The sequence below is a fragment of the Botrytis sinoallii genome (genome assembly GCF_014898435.1).
Source record: "Botrytis sinoallii strain Bc 23 chromosome Unknown BSIN_011, whole genome shotgun sequence".
Lineage (NCBI taxonomy): Eukaryota > Fungi > Ascomycota > Leotiomycetes > Helotiales > Sclerotiniaceae > Botrytis > Botrytis sinoallii.
The window spans coordinates 1188825-1209602 of record NW_024066038.1 but is presented as its reverse complement, the minus strand read 5'-3'; the positions used below and the strand labels follow the sequence as shown (position 1 = coordinate 1209602).

Here is a 20778-nt window from a genome sequence, read left to right as displayed (position 1 = left end):
TAGAAATGACTAAAGTCATGGATATTCCATTGGTGTGAAAATCATGCAGATACGCAGGGACTTGAGTGGGAATGAATCATGCCGGTAATCGGATCATCCAAATGAACTCTTGGGGTATTTGATAGGTTTCACCTTCCTTCGATTTCCACACCATTCTATCAATCAAGGATAAAATCCCGAATTCACGAATTTTTGATCGAATTCAAGGGTATAGGTCAAGGATTGCGGAGAAATAGATAGGACGCCACAGCCGGGTTTTGGAAAGATGGACAGGAATGAGATCAAGGGTACCGATATTGGAGTCAAGAATGGCGGGACGAATAAGGCTACTATTCTACTTCTCGGTGGTACGGGAAAGGTCGCCCGTCGAATCGCTCCTCTCCTCTCTGACGATGGATACAACGTTCTTTTAGCATCTCGATCCGGATCGTCTCCAGTATCACTGCCAAACACTAAAGGAGTTAAGTTCGACTGGTTAGATACGAATAGTTATGATAATCCGTTTATCTCATCCGAGGGGGACGGCGACACGAAAGAAAATTCAATTGAAGCGGTTTTTATGATCGCTCCTCCTGTTCTCGATGCACTTCCTCTGGCTAAAAGGTTTATCGATGGAGTAATTAAGAGAGGAGTAAGAAGAATTGTATTTCTGAGTGGGAGTATACTACATTGTGGGGATGGACCAATTTTATCTCAGATATCTGAGTATATAAAAGGAAGAGGAAAGAAGTTTCAGACACTTAAAGAAGAATCGGAGAATTCCGACCCGAACGCAGTGGAATGGACGATATTGAAACCGAGTTGGTTTATGGAAAATTTCTCGGAAATGCACCATTTATACACCATCCGCGATGAAAATCGATTAATTTCAGCAACGGGTACAGGGAAAATCCCGTTTGTTAGTGTAGAAGATATCGCAAATGTGGCACGTAAAGCACTCATTGGGTGGAGAAGTGATGATTTTGAGAGGGGATTGATGGGGAAGGAATTGGTTTTGAGGGGAAGTGCATTGTGGTCTTATGATGATATTGCTGCGCTCTTGACGGAATTGTTGGGGAGGGAGATTAGTCATGTGGGTGTGGAGGAAGAGGAGATTGTCAAGGGGATGCTGGAGGGTGGGGTGGAGGAGGGGTTGGCGGGGGTTTTGGGGGAGCTTGATGGTGCGGTTAGGAGGGGGGAGGAGGCTTGGTTGGGGGGAGATTTGGAGGGGGTTATTGGGGGGAGGGGGAGAGTGTGAGGGAGTTTGTGGAGGGGTGTGTGAGGAGTGGAGTGTGGGGGTGGGGGGTGTAGGGAGTAGGGAATTGGGGGAGGGGGGATAGGAAGAGGGGAAGAGAAGGAATGGTGAGTGATTTGATATTGATCAAGTAGTAGTTGAGTTGTGCATCTAGATTTGCATTGAAATTTAGTGAAGAAAATAATAGGGAAGAGAAGGATATATTGTTTGTTGTATAAATGAATGAATAAATGAGCATATCGTATGTTATTTTTTCTGAAAACATATTCATTCCAGTCATCTACTTTTTCCATTTCCAGTCGAGTATACTATATCGCGGATCTTCAACTCAAGGCTTAACTTCCAGTGTGTTCTCCAATACCTTGTCTGAGCCACCCACTTTCCACCCATCATTCAACGCGGCCTCTTCCTGATCTCGAACTTGGTAACGAGGAATCGCTACTTGAGGATTCGCTCTCATCGTTTTCTCCCTCTTCGTTTTCCGCCAGGCCATTTTCGTCCTACGTTTAATTTTCTACATGAGACAAGATGAATCATCGCAAGAGAAAATACCACACAAGAGACATATCAATCATCAGCCGTAGACGGATCATACTCCCAATCATGTGGCTACCGCATCTTCCTTGATGAATGAATGAATGTGGGAGTGGGAGATATCTCGCGCTTCTCCATCTGGTACTCCGTGACAGCGTACCATACATAAACGATTCCTTGTCGTGTTTTCCTTCTTAACAAATCCACAGATTCTATGATAAATATATTAGATACACGATCCACATACGCTGCGAGAATAACATGCGAGATAAACAGGAGAGATGTGATATATGGGAAGCGTACATATATACATACTTATCAGCAGTACAGCTCACAGTTAATACTCGTGTACCGAAAATGATTCTCGTGCCGGATCTCGCACTTTGTCGTCTCTTTTTACATTTCGGGTTGTGTAGTCGAGTAGTATAGTATGTATGCATGCAGGATGACAGTCGGTCTTGAGATAGATGTCTTTCACATATCACGAGCGGGGGGATTTCTTTTCAATCCTGTGGTTTGGTGGTGTTGAAATTATGCTTCTGTATTTATGATTGGTTTAATGGTTGTCAAAGATGTTGAGTTTGTGTTGGTGGTTTGAAGAGGTGATTTGAACAGATGATTCTCGTGTGTTGTGGATATTTATGGGTTGCTAGTGGTTGAAAAGGCCAGTCATTCTGCAAGTAAAAAGTTGGAGAAAACACTGCACGTATAAGGACTTCTCCGAGTGAGATCAATAGTATTGGTATGTGAAAAAAAAAAAAGAATTGTGTCACTATTTACCTCAAAAGGATACCAGAGCTTCGCATTATTCGGCTGGGTGTGAGTGTTCTTGTAGTATAGGTATGGGTTACATATTGCTTCATCAGCAATCTTACTCACAGCAGCCAAAACCCATCAGCCACGATGCAATGCCAACCTGAAAGGAAACGTACACAAGACTGCCCCGAATATTCTGGATCGCTCGTGGAATTTTAGTCTAGTTTTATTTATTGTGATGGTAGAGAGAAACATTCTGTTATTTTAACAGTACAATACCATCTCAAAGCGACTTGCTAAGAACGGGTAACCTCATCATGAGTACGGCCAAGCCGCTATGCCAACTCTGCGAAAGGATTAATCCAAGTAGGATGCTTGCAAGCGAAGTCAATGAAATCATCGTTGGCTTTATTAGTGACTACAACAAAGGTCAAGACTGTTCATTCTGTGCGCTCATTTCTAGAGCGGCGTCTTTGGTCTGGAGAAACAACTCTAGCAAAGTGTCACGCTCGGTTATCAAAATAGCGTCACAACTGCTCATTTAGAGTTGGAGCTCTCTCGCACTCAAAGTAAATGTTTGCATGGAATATCTTGTACTATGGTTATTGTTGATAATTAGCCCAAAAACTTCAAGCCAGAGGAACAATCGGCCTCCTGTACGAGAGATTGACCGATGCGAAGACAGGTTCATTTTTGCGAGAATTGAACACTTACCCAACTTCGCTGATAGTTTCATCCGGCGACGTGCTATTCCGAGCTCTTTGGATGTTTCTTTAGTCCAAAAATGGTTATTGAATTGCAATGGCCATGAGCATTCAAATGTGCCACTAAGCAGGGCTAGCAACACACTTTTCCATGGGCAACACCCCTTCCGGTTGATTGATGTCGTAGAGGAATGTCTAACAAATCGGAATGAACGATGTGAATACACAGTATTATCTTACACATGCGGAAATTCAGACACTATTCTGAATGCGGAAAAGAATACTAAAGAAGCCTCAATTCTTGTCACAACCTAAACAAATCTAGACACACTTTACTGTCCACATGCTTTATCCTCACTGCGAATAGATAGGCATCAGGATGGGATTGTTCCTCGCACTTTCCGTGACGCAATGGAAACGACACGCAAGATTGGATTCGATACCTGTGGGTGGACACACTTTGCATTGTGCAAGATGACCCGGATGACAAATCACGACTAGTGAGCTCGATGGGCAACATCTACAATGGTTCTACACTCACCCTTATTGCAGCTGTAGGTGACAATCCGCATGCGGGACTGCGAGGAGTTAGTCACCGTCCTGAGAGTCCCATAGAACCTTACGAAATCATCAATCATGGCAAGTTATTGACGCTTTCTCTCTGCCTGCCATCCTTATGCGAGGAAGTCCGAAAGGGCAAGTGGTACACTCGTGTTTGGACATACCAGGAGCAGTGCTTGTCGCAGCGCTGTTTGTACTTTACCTCGAATGAACTTTTTTTCAATCCCCCGAAAGCCAGTGGAGGGAGGGATATGACTATATGGAGCAACTGCCCATCTCAAGACATTCAAGTCCGCACCGGGCCTCCATGGTGGAGTAAGAGACACAGAAAAGACCCCGATCCTACTCCCTATCGTTACCTAGGGGAAGTCAAAGGGCAGTTGCAAGCCGAAAGCTACATAATGACAGTCCAGGAATACAGTCAGAGAAACTTAACACATTCGAATGACGTGCTTGATGCCTTCGAAGGCATTTTTCATCGATTCAACAGGCCAAAGAATCTGTCTAACTTGAGCATTCATCAGACCCAAGGCATTCCAGCCGATGTTTTATCTCAAGCTTTATTGTGGTTTCCATCGAAAACCTGTCAGAAACGTGTAAGAACCACTCAGGCTAGGATGGCTGTAAAGCATTTCTCGACATGGTCATGGTACGTGATTATATATCCCTCCCAAGTAAAATCTCATCTAGTTCTATTCCCTTATTAATCGATGTCACTGTAGGGCTTCGTGGATTGGACCTATCGAATTTATATTTGCAGAGAGCCTTTGGCTATCACGAAGCATCTCTCAAGCCCCGCGCAAAGGTATTCCGCTCCATGTGTGTATTCCTCAATGGCAGGTTGGCAACTCGACAGAGAAAATCTGGCCGAGTTCTGCGTGGAAGAGCGCGGGCAAGTACTATCGCAGAAATTTGAGGCGCTTTCCTGATAGTTTCTCACCCACCCAACAGTTTCTGGGTAGTTGTATGGGAATTGATCTCTCCCGGTTACTCGATCAGTCATTCACAGCGCGCCGATCCACACTTGAATGCGGGCAACTTAGGTTTGTCGCACCATATTTGAGATCTCGAGAATTTGTTCTTTCTGATGGCACCAATCAATCGATCAAGGTGTTTATCCATATCTGCAACTCATCGCGGCGAGTTTCGGTTTGATGATAGGATGTTGATTGGGCCGATAAATGAATTGGTGATGGTATTATGTACCAATACTGTGACCAAGCCCCCCAGGGCACTGGGTGTCTTTCTTGGCCTCGCTACTTGTAAAGGGATCTCGCGCCGCGTTGGAATTGGATTTCTTAACCTTTCTGGAGACGCGAAAAGACCCAAGCCATCATGGGAATATAAATCATTTACCATACAATAAGGTGATCACATATACAAGAGCGGGTCAACGACAAAGCCATCTAATACTGGCGATATGAATGATTCATATCTGAAGGTCGCCGCTATTATTATAACGACTCTAGATTCTGTGAGATTCCTACTAAACGCTTTCTCTGAAAAATAGAATAAACCTTTCAGAAGAAATGTATTTGTATTGAAGTCTTGGGAACAAATAGGGGGAGATGGGGTATTGTTTAACAAATGAATAAATGAATGATACATTTGTTTTCCGAATATATGTTTGCATAGGTACTAGCATTTGTTCCCTAAGTCGTGGTCGTGGTCGTGTAAGTAAATAGGCTGATAGGCACTTCCTCCTTACAACACAAACATAAACAAGAATAACAACACCCCGGTTCTTTATTTGATATTCTGGAATCCGTAGACTTGAGATAAGGAGTTGAGAAGGATATCTTTATTTCTATTGCTTACTTACTTATTTGCTATCTTATTTGCTTACTATCTTAACGACTGTCAGTATGTATTTGTATTGTATTGTATGTAATCTTACACTCGTATATAAAATCGAGTATCAAAAGCAGGGTTGTAACTTCCTATCTGTAGATAGACAGACAATGGTGACAGACAGACCGGTTGACTCATAATGATTGATGAATAATGAATGGCTCTTGAGGTATTTCTTCACTTTTATATGTTGAGATTTCTTTTGTTTATTTTCCTTGATTTCTGCTACACTTCTATGTCATGTAATCGATGAGGTGTTGGAGTTGACAGTTTGTTAGATATCTGGATGGATGTGATGGATGGATGGATATTCAAGTGAATACTAGGCAGATGAATTGATATCATCTCTTCGGATTTCGGAATAGTTACCAGATAATGAGTTGAATGCCAAGTCTGCAGGCACATCATTATGATCACATCTATCCATCGTATTGTATTCCAATGCTTTATCATTCAAATTCCCGAGTTCATCAATTCTTGTTGGTTCAATATTCAAGATAGTGAGAATGCATTCAGCATTTCGGCCATTCCATTCCGTGGAAGAGCGATGTTGAGCGTGGATACCCGGGATTGTCAATATTCTAATCAGTGTTTCCAAGTTCCAAGTTCCAACAGCTTGCTGGCTTGCTGGCTTACACTCCCGAGGTCTGTCTGAATGAAGATGGATGTCGAGATAAGGAATTCAATTCGTATCGCCCATCGGAGGAGTTTCCTCATTCATCTAAACGATATCCTCGTGCTTACCTAGCTATGCATAGGCATATTCCTTCATCGGCAGGTCAGAACCTAAAAGATACATCACGAGTGCCTTTTGAATGGAAATGTTTTGATTGATTGAACGGCTTGGAAACATTACTCGTGCTTTTCAATGGAAGTCTTTTGATTGATTGGTTTCTGTTCGCTGCGAGATGTCTTACCATATCTTCAAACTCACTATCAGCTTTAGAAATAAGCGCCGGATAGCAATATGTTTCTTACCCAGCTTTTGGTATCAGAGAAATAAGCATAAGGCTTTCAGCCTTCGCCAACCTGGGTTACTGATTTGAGTTGATGATTCTGACCCTGTGGCCCGTATTGAATGTCACTACGCACATATCTTTACGCTTGGCAAATCAGTGCAACGTTATGATTTCTTTGGCTGCTAAGTGGCTCGCCTCCAAGAATTCTTGGAAGAAGCTTCGAAAGCTTCGCCTCGGGCTTGCAGATTGTACCTACTTGGGAGCTTGGGATGTGATCATGATTATCATTTTGATGTGGAGGGAGGGGAGAGAAACTGTGAGAATCGAAAGATCGAGATATGGGAGATATGGTATGGATGAACTCGGACTCGGATGAGGTTAAGGGATTCGGGTTCTCCACCTACTCCGTATTTCTTATCATGTATCAATAGCTTACATCTTACGCCTCTCTCTATCTCGTATCTCATCCATCATATAAGGTTATCAGTTCATATCTACTGGTATAACTTGGAAAGAAAAGACGAGGAGGCGATTTTACACTCTTTAGAGTATAGAGACACGTGCGTGGCATTTTATCTTGGGAATTCGAGTCTTGTTTGTACTTATGTATTTATTATTAGTTGCATTAAAAATGTTCACAAATAATCAAACACAATAAATAATAATAATATCCTCACAATCTCCCAATATTTCACCATATCTCGTTTTTTGCTTATCGTAATTGCAAAAAGGACCGAGGTGACGAGGATGGTACTCCCATCTCGGTCCAAAAACCCCCATCGGGTATCAATTTCGAACGCCTCTAACGCCATGAAATAATTCTATCCACTCATCGATCACGACATTCATGTTTAAATCTAGTGCTTCAATTGCTTATTATCCAATCCCTAGCTATCCCCGATGATTTGGGGGAAAGATAAAAGACAGACCCCGGATGGCTTTCCCGCCACCAAAATCAAACCACCTTACCATGATACCAAGAGGAGGGAAATGCTCGTTGGCTAGATCTAACGGCAATATTAAGTAAGACTGGATAGGTCTGAAAAGACGGGCGGCTCATTTGAATAGGTACATAAGCTTCTACCTGTACCTAGTATTGCCAAGTCGACTCGGTAAACAAATTAAACCTTTTTTTGGCAGGTGAAAAGAGCTGTAGGCAGTTCCATCATTCCAATTTCGTATGCCCAGTCTTCTCGGTCTCGCGTTCTTGACATAAGTCACATAACATCTTTTGCCAGCTTGTTATCCCGGGTGTCCAGGATAGAATTGTTCCTGTTCCAGTCCAGTGGTAGAGAGGTATTTGTGAGCCGAGTTCACCGTTCGCTGATACCCGGGCTCGCCGGGTTCCCCAAAAGCTTTGTTCGCCTCTGACCCTCTTCCTGTCTGGTTTACTGCTCGCGCGACTAATTTCTTATCGGATTCTCTGCTTGGCAACATTCTCAAACTCTTGGCGTAACGTTACCTTCCTAATGTGGAGTAAAGAGGAGATAATTATTTGTTGGTGGTAAATTCGCTTGACAAATGAGAATGATTTGGTTTAATGAATTTTGATAGAGATGAAGGACCACGGTTGAAGGTGGGTTTTGGGGGGTGATATTTGAGATTGGGGATATGATTGTATGATGAGGCTGGTAAGGTGGATATTGTGGAGGGGAAAGGCCTCGCAATTGTCTTTGTCACTCTTGTGGGTGCTGCAATTGAGGTGGTACTGGTGACTGGGCTGGTCTTTGGACGCACTAGGGTCATTACACTGTATGCACGACAGCTTTCCATAATCGGGTGAATACAGAACTATCCGTACACAATACACAAGTGTGCTACCGATTGACCTTGCTCTGACTCTATTTGCCACAGACAAGGAGGTAGCCTGGTCAATTCAGAACCTGGGGTCTGAGTTTATATCTTCTAGAACGATTTGATACCTGCTATGATTTGTTCCGTGCGTTCAATATCACTTACACACCTTCCTATCTAGGCGATCTCCGTAATGGATCAGCATTGGATTGAGTTCACAAAACACAATCGTGAGAGCTCGTACCAGCTGATAACGGTGCTGATTGGTATGGCGTTCCCGTATGGGAGGGAGGGATATGATCCCATGCTAGTTAGGAGTGCATGGGAGCAGCATGCGAGATTCTCCGAATTAGTTGAGGGCTAGGATGGTGAATGGGGAACATGGTGAATAAAGGTGGTGTAGCTTGGGATTCGATGGGCACGGCAGCGGTATATTTATTCTCGTGTTTCCCCTCCTCGTGGGCTCGTTCTTTAGTCGCACTTCTACGACCACTCTCTTTACCTGTTGTGATAAATCAACTTCGCAAAGATGGGTAAGTAATTTTTTCTACTCAATCATACCTGCTTGGTGATATTTCATACAGCTTACTGACATTCAAAAATAGTTGCCCAAGAAAATGTCACAGCCGATATCCAAGGCGCGATGCTAGGCAGTGATGCTGTCCTAGCTCTCGACCAAAAAGGATCGTTGATTCACACAGCCTCAAGAGAGCATCACCCTAAAGTCGGTCTCGAAACTGAAGCCGCAATAGTCCATGCAGATGGCCATGGACACGACCACATCGATCCAGAATTAATTCCTACTGAAGAGGAGAAGAAAACCCTCCGAAAAGTAGCTGGAAAACTCCCAACTATCACTTACTTAATCTGTGCTGTCGAGTTCGCTGAGCGAGCTTCTTACTAGTAGGTTTCCCCTCATTTTGAAATGACGTCTGCAATTTAAATTAGAAAAAGTCGCTAACATGTAATTCACTCATAGTGGTTGCCAAGGTTTGTTCAACAATTACGTCAACAGACCACTCCCAGTCGGTGGTAATGGTTATGGTGCACCACCAAGAGGAACTCAACAAACTGCCGGAGCTTTAGGTCTCGGTACCGTCAAAGCAACAGCCACATCTCAATCATTCTCCCTGCTTGCATATGCCCTTCCATTGTTCTTCGGATGGCTCGCCGATACCAAAACTGGTAGATTCAAGATTATTTGCTGGGGTGTAGCAGTATGCGGTCTTGCACACGTTCTCATGGTTGTAAGTGGTGCTCCTAGTTTGTTGGCCAACGGAACCGCCAAGGGTCCTTTCTTTTTGAGTGTTTACACTTTGTCTATTGGTGCTGGTAAGCTTTCTCCACATTCTAAATCTTAGCCATCATCCACTAATCTTCTTTAGCTATGTTCAAGCCTAATATTGCACCAACCCTTCTCGATCAAATGCCAAACGCAGTTCCAGTCAAGAAGACTCTCCCATCTGGTGAAGTGGTCATTGTTGATCCCGAATCTACCACCGAGCGTGTCATGCTTTGGTTTTACCTTCTCGTTAACGTCGGTGGATTCATGGGTGTCCCAACTGCCTACACCGAAAAATACATCGGATGGTGGTTGTCCTTCCTCCTCCCACTCCTCCTCTATGTCCCTCTCCCATTCCTCCTCTGGTTCATGAGCAAACGTCTCATCCTCTACCCACCAGGAGGATCTGATCTCGTCAACGTCTGCCGTGTAGTTGGTATCTGTTTCAAGAGAGGTGGTTTAAGAAAACTCTTCACCCGCAAGGGAGGATTCTTTGAGGCCGCTAAGCCATCTGTTATTGCTCAATCCGGCAACGTTATCGATGTACCATGGAACGACGCATTCATCGAGGATGTCAAGCGTACTTTCGAAGCCGCCGGAATCTTCTGTTTCTTTCCAATCCAAAACATCAACGATAACGGTCTTGGTAGCTCCGCCAGTGCTCTCTCAACTATGTTGTCTACCGATGGTGCCCCCAACGATCTCATGAACAACTTCAACTCTCTCTCCATTATCATTGTCGCACCAATTCTCAACTACGGTCTCTACCCATTGTTGAGAAAGCGCAACATTCACTATGGACCAATCGCCAGAATGACCACCGGATTTTTCCTTTCTACTCTCGGAGGTCTCGGCTACACTCTCCTCAACTACTACGCCTACAAGATCGGACCTTGCGGAAAATACGGTTCTTCCGAAACCTGTGTTGATTCCAATGGTGTTTCCCGTGTATCCTCCATCTCCGTCTGGTTAATGGCCGTTCCCTACGCCATCGGTGGTATTTCCGAACTCTTCGTCAACGTTCCCGCCTACGGTATTGCATACTCCCGTGCTCCAGCCAACATGAGAGGTCTCGTTTCTGCTCTTAACTTGTTCTCCCAAGCTATTGCTTACATCGTTGGTCTTGCCTGTGCCGGTGTCGTCAAGGACCCATATCTCACCTGGGTTTTCGGTGCGCCAACTATCATTGGTTTCATCATGATGTGTGTTTTCTATTGGATCTATAGAGATATCGACAAGGAAGAATACAGACTCAGTGTCAATGATGAACAAATGCATGTTGCAGATCATCCAATTCATGACGGACAGAGTGCGAGCGAGAAAGCTGGACCTCCTTCATATGAGGGAGAGAAAGGTGGGCTCAAGGACAAGGAGAGAGAGCTTTAGAAAACGATGAGCGAAAAAGTTTTAAAGGGGATCAGGGAGTAAGGTTCGGGGGCTCTTTTGGGGTTTTGGGGGTGTGATGATGATTCTTATGATACCGTATGATAGTATGATTTTGGATTGTGGTGATTGGCTCAGAAAGGCTAGATGCTGGCGAGCTATCGCTGGGTAATAAACTTCTTAATGACATTCTTTTATTTAATCATCTGTTTGTTCATCGTTGATGTGGTTTTTTGTGATGATGCATTGCTCCAAACGTCTATGAAAGGGAACCCACCGTTCACGAACATATGTGGTCACCGACACGAAGGTAAAAGAATGTATGATCGATAAGAACTTCAAGACATGGCGCATCTTATCAGAATGGAGACCAGCCACAGTCAAAAACCCTCGATCCCACCTCTTGAAACATCTCTATCCCAAGAACCAAGTTCCAACTCCATGTCCGCATCGAATACCTCTAACGGAAGACGGACCTCCTCCCAACCAACCCTCATCATGGATTCCCCTACTAGTTCCGAGCGGGCGGAATCTCCTGAGATATCCGGATCCCACCATATCTACCCATGCAATCAATCCCTTTGAACCACTCCACTTCGTACCCCAATCTTCCTATTTTTGAAATTAAGAATTGCCCACTACCAAAGAGGAGCTGAATCCCTCGCAAATATATACAATCGAACTATAATCAACCACCTCAAGTTGTCTTATCAAATATGAATCATTGTTGCCGGGGTAATATACCCGTTACCTCGATTACTTCTGAAGTAATTCTTCGATCCCATTCTGATCCCAGCATTGAAGTCAAAGAACACAGAGTCGAAATTAGGAATTCAAGGACTTGAACATCTGATATAAGTAGCGAGATATTCAGGTACTTCACTTACTTCTAACTTTAGCACGGATATTCATTTCGCATTATGTGAGATCTTAGATGTGATTGGGAGGAATCTTTTACCGGATCATGAGATTCAGATGGAAAGAAAAGGAATGGGAAGAATGGGGAATCGATGCTGAGTTATGTAGCTTGAATATATATACATATCACTCTTTTCCTCTATCATGTCATATGCTGCCAATAATTGGTCTCAACCACTATCCATCAGGTGTTATCCTTCAAGACGAATAAGAATGAAAAACACATCTAAAATTGTTTCGAAAAGGTAAAGGGAAGAAGTGTGCCAGCGAACCGTACACGACTCAATATCATTTTGGGATTGTGATTATATGTCTACCGAATCCGTACTTGTATTGGTTCATCTTGACGTTGATCTCAGTGCCACTATTCAGCGAAACTTTTTGTGAAAAGGCAGGATTTAAGATCATCATACTCAAATATCAATCTAGGAGGTGTCCTTATGGTATAATAGGGACAAAAAGTCAACACCCTTGGTTAGTAACACATCCCATGCATTCGCACTCGCAATGCATAGGATGGTTAGCAGTTCATTACGCCTGTGTGCGCACTATTTTCTTTCCACCAACTCCGGACACTGTATAACTTTATCCTAGAGGTTTTCCTTTGCCCGGAAGCCTTGTCTTTTCACTGAAACAATACCTTACTCTCAGCTTCACCTTTTCCAAGGAAGGTATTTGCAAGTTGCTGAAGTGCAGAGTATTTATGTCAAAGGTAGTCTTATGAGTTATAATTTTACACTTGACGATAACCACACTGCCAGTAGTAGAAATAGACTTGAATGGAACACAGGGGAGTCAATGTCCTACGTACTAAAATGTGTCGATGATATTCCAGACCTTTATTAGCTGAGATATGATGGCTACAGTGAGGCGTGTGATAGAAGATAAATCATGGGAAAGATAGGGGTAAAAAACGAAAAATCCTCTAATGATTATGCATCCGAACATAGGAAAGGTCATTTGGAATGATTCTCTGGAATACAAAGTCGAACAAGGATAGAGAAAGGGTTTTGAAAATATCAGACTATTCATCAGTGGCAATATGGAAGGATTCAAGTCGGGTGCATGAATATTCTTATTGTATGATCAAGCTTTATCGTCATAACGTAGACTATGACAGATATTTCGGATGCTCAACTATTGGATATTGATTAGGATGTGAGTATTGATAGGGGATTGGTCAGTGACAGTGGTCCTTTCAATTTTCGAATCAAGTTTAAACCTTCCTTCAGCGACTCATACCGAAAAAGCCGAATTACCATCAGCCTCAGACCAAAAACAGTGATTGAGGGGATGACCCAATGGCTAACATAAGAATCTGATTTGTCATTTCTAAATGCCCATGCGATGTATTCACAGATATTGACTGATTGAATGAACCTCATGCAGACAATTAGCAGCGATGTCCTGTTACCCTCTCATCATAGGACGCTCTATGAGTACTACTCGTATGTAATCATTTTAATTGACACTCTGCCTCGAAAACGAACGCCAAATTGAGAATCAAGAAGATAGACAATCTATTGATCAAAGTAAATTTCAAAGAAAAGCAGCAAATTAAGGTGGAGGAAAGATGCAAAAGACGTCGCTCTGTGAGAAACTGATATCGGCTGTGTGGAATGTATGAATGAGAGCATATCAGCGAACTCTTTCTTTTGAGATAAGAAAGAGAGTTACTTCAGAGCTGATTTTTATGACAAAAGAGATATGTGAAAACGAACTTTCAGTAGCCTCTGACGATTTGTCGCGGTGGAATAATGCTGGGTTAGATCATCGGGGAGGCATAGGAAAAGATTAAGTGAAGATAGTGAAACTGGGGTGGATGCAACGATGAAGTCGAAAAGATGGAGGAGTACTAGAAGATGGCTTTGTTATGTGGTTCGGTATTAAGTATAAGAGGAAAACAACTGGAATGTGTGTTCGAGAATTTGATTAGAGAATTGGGTGATGAGGACATCAAAGTAAAGCTCCTCAGAAATGACCATAGTAAGACATGAAGATTGTATTATATTCCCAATTTCTACTCCGACGCCTTGGCAATGCTTTGTTTCCCAGAACTCCATCCCGAATGATACCTTTGGTTAAAATCTGCAAATTGTTAGTGAAGCTGAAGCCTTCATATATCATTAGATTTCAAACTTACCGTATCTCATAAGACCCTGCTCTGGTCATATATCTCACCCATTTTACACTTGAGTAATTATTCTTCTCAAAGACCTTCAGATATCTAACCAACAGTCCCGAACTTGTAAACATCAACAAGCTAAAGTTCAAACTCAATGGTGGTCTTGACCATGCCTTTTGGTTCGTCATGCTTGTTAACGTAGCTTCCGCGCTCAAGACAAATTCATTTTGGCCAGTAAATCTTGGTATCTTCCATATAATAACATTCTCTTCCGGTACATATTTTGCTTTTCCTTGTGTACATCGATCGGTGATTCGAGCGGTATTTAGAGGCGTAGGTATCTTAACAACGACATTGGTAGCGAATAGCTTGCTACCATAATTTGCTCGAATTGCAATACTGTATTCGACCTTTGTTTTACCAACTTCATTCACGATGGCATGAATTTTAAATGGCAGATTGACATTTTCGGTGGCACGATAGCGCATAAGTTCGAATTCTCCATCGGGAGGTATGAATGAAATAATTCTGTCGGTATCGAATTTCCCTAGCTTAACACATTGGTGAAATTGACAATCCTCCAATGTAACACTACCAGCTGCTGCTTTGGTGGCCTTGGTACCCATACGATTTCCAGATGGTAGAGATGAAAGACTATCGCCATCTAACAGTAATCGATCATTGAGTCCGAATTTGCATTCTGGTGTTCCGGAAAGGTATGCTCTCATGACGATTTGACCATTTACATCAGCTCGTAGAACAGTTCCAGTAGCAGACATTAAAAGATTGACATCTTCAATAACATCTACAAATGCTTCATTCTTTCTGTATTTGACATCGGCCTTCCTCCATGATAAAGCTCCGGTTGCTTGCATTGTAATCTTCGCCGAGTCTTCCATGGTTCGTTCCGATTTAACACCTTCCGTTGTGATGTACATCTTTAATGTATCTGTCTCTGTATTTTGAGGGTATCCAAAATCCAAGATTTCTATGTCGCGAATCTATCAGCTTCCGGCACAATTGATGCCTGCGAATCGCGCATTGCACTCACCATCTAAAAGTTCGTATACCAGGACGAAATTGTTCTTAACCGCTTCTTCGTCAAACTTTCCAAAGTAGCCTTTCCCCAGCGCAATCAATCTATAGAGGAATTCGAAGACCAGCGCAGCATTGGCATTGCTCTTGGTAATTGCAACCAAATATATGTTCTCGTGCTTGACATGACTGAAGGTTGTACTTCCTAAAGTAAGGATTGGTGAACGAACTTGTGCATTGGAGATGACCTGAATTCGGAAGACATCTGCGAGTCGTGGTCGACAATCATTTCGAAATGCGCGAAAGATTAGATTCTCTCCCTTTTGATTGAAGATCAATATGCCAGACAGCATTTTGATTTATATGTGGTTGAAGGAGGATTTGTTTATTGAAATGTCGAGAGAGGATAAGGTGTGGGGAGCCGAGAGCTACGAGGTGCAGTAGATCTAGAGAACAAGCTCAATACAGTATAATATTTACCGAACATCCCTTTCACTAGTGTTCAGGGGTTAAAATGAAATCTTTCAACAATGTAGGTGTGTCGTTGAATTATTATTAGATGATTATGTAGATGATGAGCTCAAAGGTCTTCAAATGTTTCTGCACAAAATTCAATTAGAATTTTGGCTGCTTTGTTCATATGAATACTGGAAAGAGTATGTATTTTAGGTAGCCCGTTTGTTTCTTCCAAATGGAGACAGAGTAATAGACGTATGTCATCTTCAGGTAGCCTTGTTGACGAGGTCGAATAGAGTTAGCAATATTCGGTAGCTTTCGCTATCTACATGCAGTATATGTCATCACTCGTCATTTATCATTCATCACTTAAAAACATTGCCTAGATTATCTCTCCATCACAAGTCTATAAAAGTCTATACTGGCACACATAGGGTAATTGCTAGCTGTACAGGAATGAGGTATTGAAGAAAACCATTAAAACCAAATGCACATCATCATCGCCCCTTTATCTAATCACAAAATAACATCCTTAAATCATGTCAAGTCTCATGAACTCAGCATGTAATGTCTTTCCGAGCAATGCTGGACTTCTCTCAACAATAACACCTGCAGCTTCAAGAGCTGAGATCTTGGAATCGGCACCACCCTTTCCACCACTGACAATAGCACCTGAGATGAGTTAGTTAAGTGTCATTAGTGGGTATCATTTTTAAGATACTTACCAGCGTGTCCCATTCTTCGTCCAGGAGGAGCAGAGATACCAGCGATAAAGCTGACAACTGGCTTCTTAGCAGTGTTGTAATCCTTCAAGAATTCGGCAGCATCTTCTTCTGCGGATCCTCCAATTTCTCCAATCATGATAATACCATCGGTCTCCTCATCCTCAAGGAATACCTTCAAGCAATCAATGAAGTTGGTTCCAGAGAATGGATCACCACCAATACCAACAACAAGAGATTGACCCAATCCAGCTTGTGTAGTTTGGTTGACAGCCTCATAAGTTAAAGTTCCCGAACGAGAAACGATACCAATACGTCCACGCTTGTGAATGAACCCTGGCATAATACCAATCTTACATTGTCCTGGTGCAATGAGACCTGGGCAATTGGGTCCAACCAAACGTGTCTTTCCTTGAGTCTTCAAGATATCTGTAATGCGAACCATGTCTATATTGAGGTTAGATTTATCCTCTTAAACTCCAAATATAAACATACCATGTTGTGGGATACCCTCAGTGATACTAAATCATCAATTAGTACAAGTACGATCACATGCAAATTTTATGTATATTCTTACCACACAACCAAAGGAATTTCAGCAGCGATAGCCTCCTCAATACCGGCAGCAGCAAGAGGGGGTCTGCAAAGTATATTATATCAGCACCAAATCCATCCTTCCATCACAGATTCTTTGCGATTGCGGTAGATCTTACGGGACGAAGATAGCAGAAGCTGTAGCACCGGCTTCCTTTACAGCTTGTTCGACGGTTGCGAAAACGGGTAAATCGAGATGAGTTTGTCCAGCTTTCTTTGGGTTTGTGCCTCCAACAACAGTTGTACCTATTTCCATATCAGAACCTTTTCAATTCCCCCATTATTCGTCTTAAGACATACCATATTCGATGGCTTGTTGGGCATGGAAACTGTGGCAGATTTGTCAACTTATTCCCTCAATACCAAATAGAATCTCGCAATAATACTTACGTTCCTTGTTTACCAGTGAAACCTTGGTAGATAACTCTAGTATCCTTAGTGATACGAAGGTTTTCCGCGGTAGCAGCATAAGCAGAGGTCGAAGTGGAATAACCTTGTCTTCTCATAGCAGCCTGCATCACAGGTCTGGCACATCTTGAAAAAGCCTGCATCTTGTCTGAGGGACAATTGATGTCAGATATGAAAGACAGGAAAGTGATTTGAAGTTTATCTTGAATTATTTCCTTCTTTTCTTCTTACCAGCTTCTTCTGTTGCGGACGGAATCGCTTGCAAGGCCTCCGATTTTGCCGGATTAATTGGTTATTCCGGTAGTTTGGCTTGGAATGGAAATTTATTTCACACAAGAACATTAATTTTAGTAACCCCGCGATTTCATCAAAGCATCAACTGCATCAACTCTTCATAACTTCATAACTTCACGACTTACCACGAGAAGAGTTTTGATTTTGAAATACCAAAGGTTGCGCAAAGCCTCAAGAGAAAGGCGACCAAAACTCATCCCAACGTGCAATCGTATTGAACCAACTGCATCTCCACACAATCCAAAATGGCCACTACCGTCGATAGAATGACATTGACGGATAGGCAAAGAAAACCAAAGGATCCTAATTTACCTCCAGAGAATGAAAGATACTTGAGAGCATGTTCAGATATTGCTAGCGCATTAGTACAGGATCATGAATCTCAACAGGATCCAAATACGCCGAGGAAGGATATCAATTTGAATAGTTTGAGGGCCAAAATGTCAAAACGTCACAGGCTCAGTAATATTCCACCATTGACTGCTATTATTGCCGCCATTCCAGAACATTATAAGAAATATATTCTTCCAAAGTTAATTGCAAAGCCAATCAGTATGTATTTTCCATTACATAGACATATGCGGGGCTAATAGTTTGTTAGGGAGTGCTTCTGGTATTGCGGTTGTCGCAGTCATGTGTAAACCACATCGATGTCCTCACATTGCCTACACAGGAAACATCTGTGTCTATTGTCCCGGTGGACCTGATTCCGATTTCGAATATTCTACACAATCATATACTGGTTATGAACCTACATCAATGAGAGCGATTCGAGCACGATATGATCCTTTTGAACAAGCGCGAGGAAGAGTAGATCAAATTAAATCTCTCGGCCACAGCGTCGACAAGGTTGAATATATTATTATGGGTGGTACTTTCATGTCACTATCTGAAAGTTACAGAGATGGGTTTATCTCCCAGTTACACAATGCGCTTAGTGGATATCAAGGAAATAATGTAGACGAAGCAGTTCAAGCTGGTGAGATGAGCAACATCAAATGTGTTGGTATCACAATTGAAACTCGACCGGATTATTGCTTACAACCACATTTATCTGCTATGCTAAGATATGGTTGCACGCGTTTGGAGATTGGTGTACAATCTCTGTACGAGGACGTTGCTCGAGATACCAACAGAGGTCACACAGTGGCTTCAGTTGCAGAAACATTTTGCTTGGCGAAGGACGCTGGCTTCAAAGTTGTTAGCCATATGATGCCAGATTTACCCAATGTTGGAATGGAGAGAGATTTAGATCAATTCAGGGAATATTTCGAGAACCCCGCCTTTAGAACCGATGGTCTCAAAATTTACCCAACATTGGTCATTCGTGGAACTGGTTTATACGAACTCTGGAGAACTGGCAGATACAAGAACTACACACCAAATGCCCTTATCGATATAGTCGCTCGCATCCTCGCTCTTGTACCACCGTGGACTCGTATTTATCGTGTTCAAAGAGATATTCCAATGCCGTTAGTCACATCTGGTGTTGAGAATGGAAACCTTCGAGAGCTTGCGTTGAGTAGAATGAAGGATTTTGGTACTACTTGCCGTGATGTTCGAACTCGTGAAGTTGGTATCAATGAGGTTAAGAATAAGATTCGACCTTCTCAGGTTGAACTTGTTCGAAGAGACTATACCGCAAACAAAGGATGGGAGACATTCTTAGCATATGAAGATCCAAAGCAAGATATTCTTATTGGATTACTTCGTTTGAGAAAGTGTTCTAAAACACACACCTTTAGGCCCGAGCTTACTGGACAGCCTACGAGTATAATTCGTGAGCTTCACGTTTATGGCTCAGCTGTCCCAGTTCATGCTCGTGATCCAAGAAAGTTTCAACATCAAGGTTATGGTACATTACTCATGGAAGAAGCTGAAAGAATTGCCCGAAATGAGCATGGAAGTACAAAGATAAGTGTCATCAGTGGTGTTGGTACAAGAGATTATTATCGAAGATTAGGCTATTGGTTGGATGGTCCTTACATGAGTAAGATGCTCCCACCAAAGGATGACGAGGATAGTGATGACGACTTTTGATTTCAAAATATCCAAATTCTCGGTCTAGTCGCCGCACCTGACTCTATAATCTGTCATCACAATGCTTACCTGGCAATGCAATTATCACGTCCAGCTATCATATTGGCGCAGTAATCTCACTGTCGTCTTATGTTCTCAATATATTTGGGTATTAATACTTCGATTCTGAGACTTTTACGTGTGGTAGGACTTTTGTTCCGCTTCTTAGCAAAGAATTCAAGGTTGAAGTGATAAAACCCTCAAGTCGAGAGTCTCTCACAGCGACAATATCACCAGAAGAAGCAGTTGATACCCCAGAAAGTAGCTGCAAATCTCCCGTGCGCTAGCAGATGCTCTTGTCACAAAATTGCCCTCACTTCACGGCTTCGATACTTCGAAGGAATGTTTTGCATGTTCGGGATGGCTGGTAGCCATTCTGATTATCGCCGGGTGTTTGATTTGAGTTACTTGAATCAATTTAGCGTGTCCGTATCGCATTTCCTGAAATATCTGGGCATGCGATATGGAGGCGGGGTAGGTTGTGAATCATAGAAGAACCTGATCTAGATGTCACACTTTAGAGTTTAATTGAATGACCAATACTTTGTTTCTATGATGTTTTAGCTCACATGCAATGTACCAAAATCAGAGTAGCGTTTATCGTGGTGTATACTAATACTTGAGGATGTCTACAATAAATTGAACTAACTACAAAGCCTATCATTCGCGCATTGATATGGTACAATTATCGTTCTGGTCTTCTACTGACGTGTCTATTTTAAGGTTGATATACGCATGCGGGAAGTAACTGTGACTGCATGATGACATGTATAGTACCTGCAGTAAGCACTTTGAAATCATGCATGACTACTCTGAATGACAATCGCATTCCTTTCTTTTTTGGGAATTTATCTATCCATGTTCCTAGAGTTCAACATCAAGTGGTGCGCTAGTTCTCCAAGCCCCATAATTTGTCTGAGAAAACACTCCTTCATTACCCAGAAGGTGAGACTTTGACTTCAAAGACGACGAGTCTTTTCCAATAAGATTCATTAAAACTTGATGTTCATCGCATTCTTTCCCTTATTTGTTTATCATCTTATGTTGCTAGCCTGAATCTGGGCATCAACTGCTTCCATTATACCATGC

General features: G+C 42.5%; 6 protein-coding genes across 6 annotated transcripts; 4 read left to right on the top strand and 2 right to left on the bottom strand.

The window, feature by feature from the left end:
• Nucleotides 1-265: 265 nt before the first annotated feature.
• On the top strand, nt 266-1237 carry EAF02_006979 (uncharacterized protein; the record flags this gene model as incomplete). Its single annotated transcript, XM_038903027.1, has 1 exon — nt 266-1237. One exon carries the CDS (start codon nt 266-268, stop codon nt 1235-1237), a length of 972 nt encoding a protein of 323 aa, XP_038757348.1.
• Nucleotides 1238-3737: 2500 nt separating this feature from the next.
• EAF02_006978 (uncharacterized protein) lies at nt 3738-4705 on the top strand (the record flags this gene model as incomplete). Its single annotated transcript, XM_038903026.1, has 2 exons — nt 3738-4438; nt 4480-4705. 2 exons carry the CDS (start codon nt 3738-3740, stop codon nt 4703-4705), a joined length of 927 nt encoding a protein of 308 aa, XP_038757347.1.
• Nucleotides 4706-8922: 4217 nt separating this feature from the next.
• EAF02_006977 (uncharacterized protein) lies at nt 8923-11061 on the top strand (the record flags this gene model as incomplete). The annotated part of the gene is made up of 4 exons (XM_038903025.1): nt 8923-8926; nt 8999-9296; nt 9373-9725; nt 9779-11061. The coding sequence occupies 4 exons, from the start codon at nt 8923-8925 to the stop codon at nt 11059-11061; spliced, it is 1938 nt and encodes a 645-aa protein (XP_038757346.1).
• A 2996-nt stretch (nt 11062-14057) lies between these two features.
• EAF02_006976 (uncharacterized protein) lies at nt 14058-15489 on the bottom strand (the record flags this gene model as incomplete). Its single annotated transcript, XM_038903024.1, has 3 exons — nt 14058-14064; nt 14120-15089; nt 15153-15489. The coding sequence occupies 3 exons, from the start codon at nt 15487-15489 to the stop codon at nt 14058-14060; spliced, it is 1314 nt and encodes a 437-aa protein (XP_038757345.1).
• A 635-nt stretch (nt 15490-16124) lies between these two features.
• Nucleotides 16125-17459, bottom strand: EAF02_006975 (uncharacterized protein; the record flags this gene model as incomplete). Its single annotated transcript, XM_038903023.1, has 7 exons — nt 16125-16264; nt 16318-16761; nt 16810-16835; nt 16892-16954; nt 17028-17154; nt 17209-17237; nt 17299-17459. The coding sequence occupies 7 exons, from the start codon at nt 17457-17459 to the stop codon at nt 16125-16127; spliced, it is 990 nt and encodes a 329-aa protein (XP_038757344.1).
• Nucleotides 17460-17669: 210 nt separating this feature from the next.
• EAF02_006974 (uncharacterized protein) lies at nt 17670-20331 on the top strand. Its single transcript, XM_038903022.1, has 2 exons — nt 17670-18162; nt 18212-20331. Exons 1-2 carry the CDS (start codon nt 17856-17858, stop codon nt 19648-19650), a joined length of 1746 nt encoding a protein of 581 aa, XP_038757343.1. The 5' UTR covers nt 17670-17855; the 3' UTR covers nt 19651-20331.
• Nucleotides 20332-20778: the final 447 nt, after the last annotated feature.

What these genes read in the sequence shown, in the direction of transcription:
- EAF02_006974 (XM_038903022.1), top strand. Translation starts at nt 17,856, where the DNA reads ATGGCCACTACCGTCGATAGAATGACATTGACGGATAGGCAAAGAAAA. An exon ending in GTTAATTGCAAAGCCAATCA is followed by an intron (nt 18,163 to 18,211) that starts GTATGTATTTTC and finishes ATAGTTTGTTAG; the next exon opens with GGAGTGCTTCTGGTATTGCG.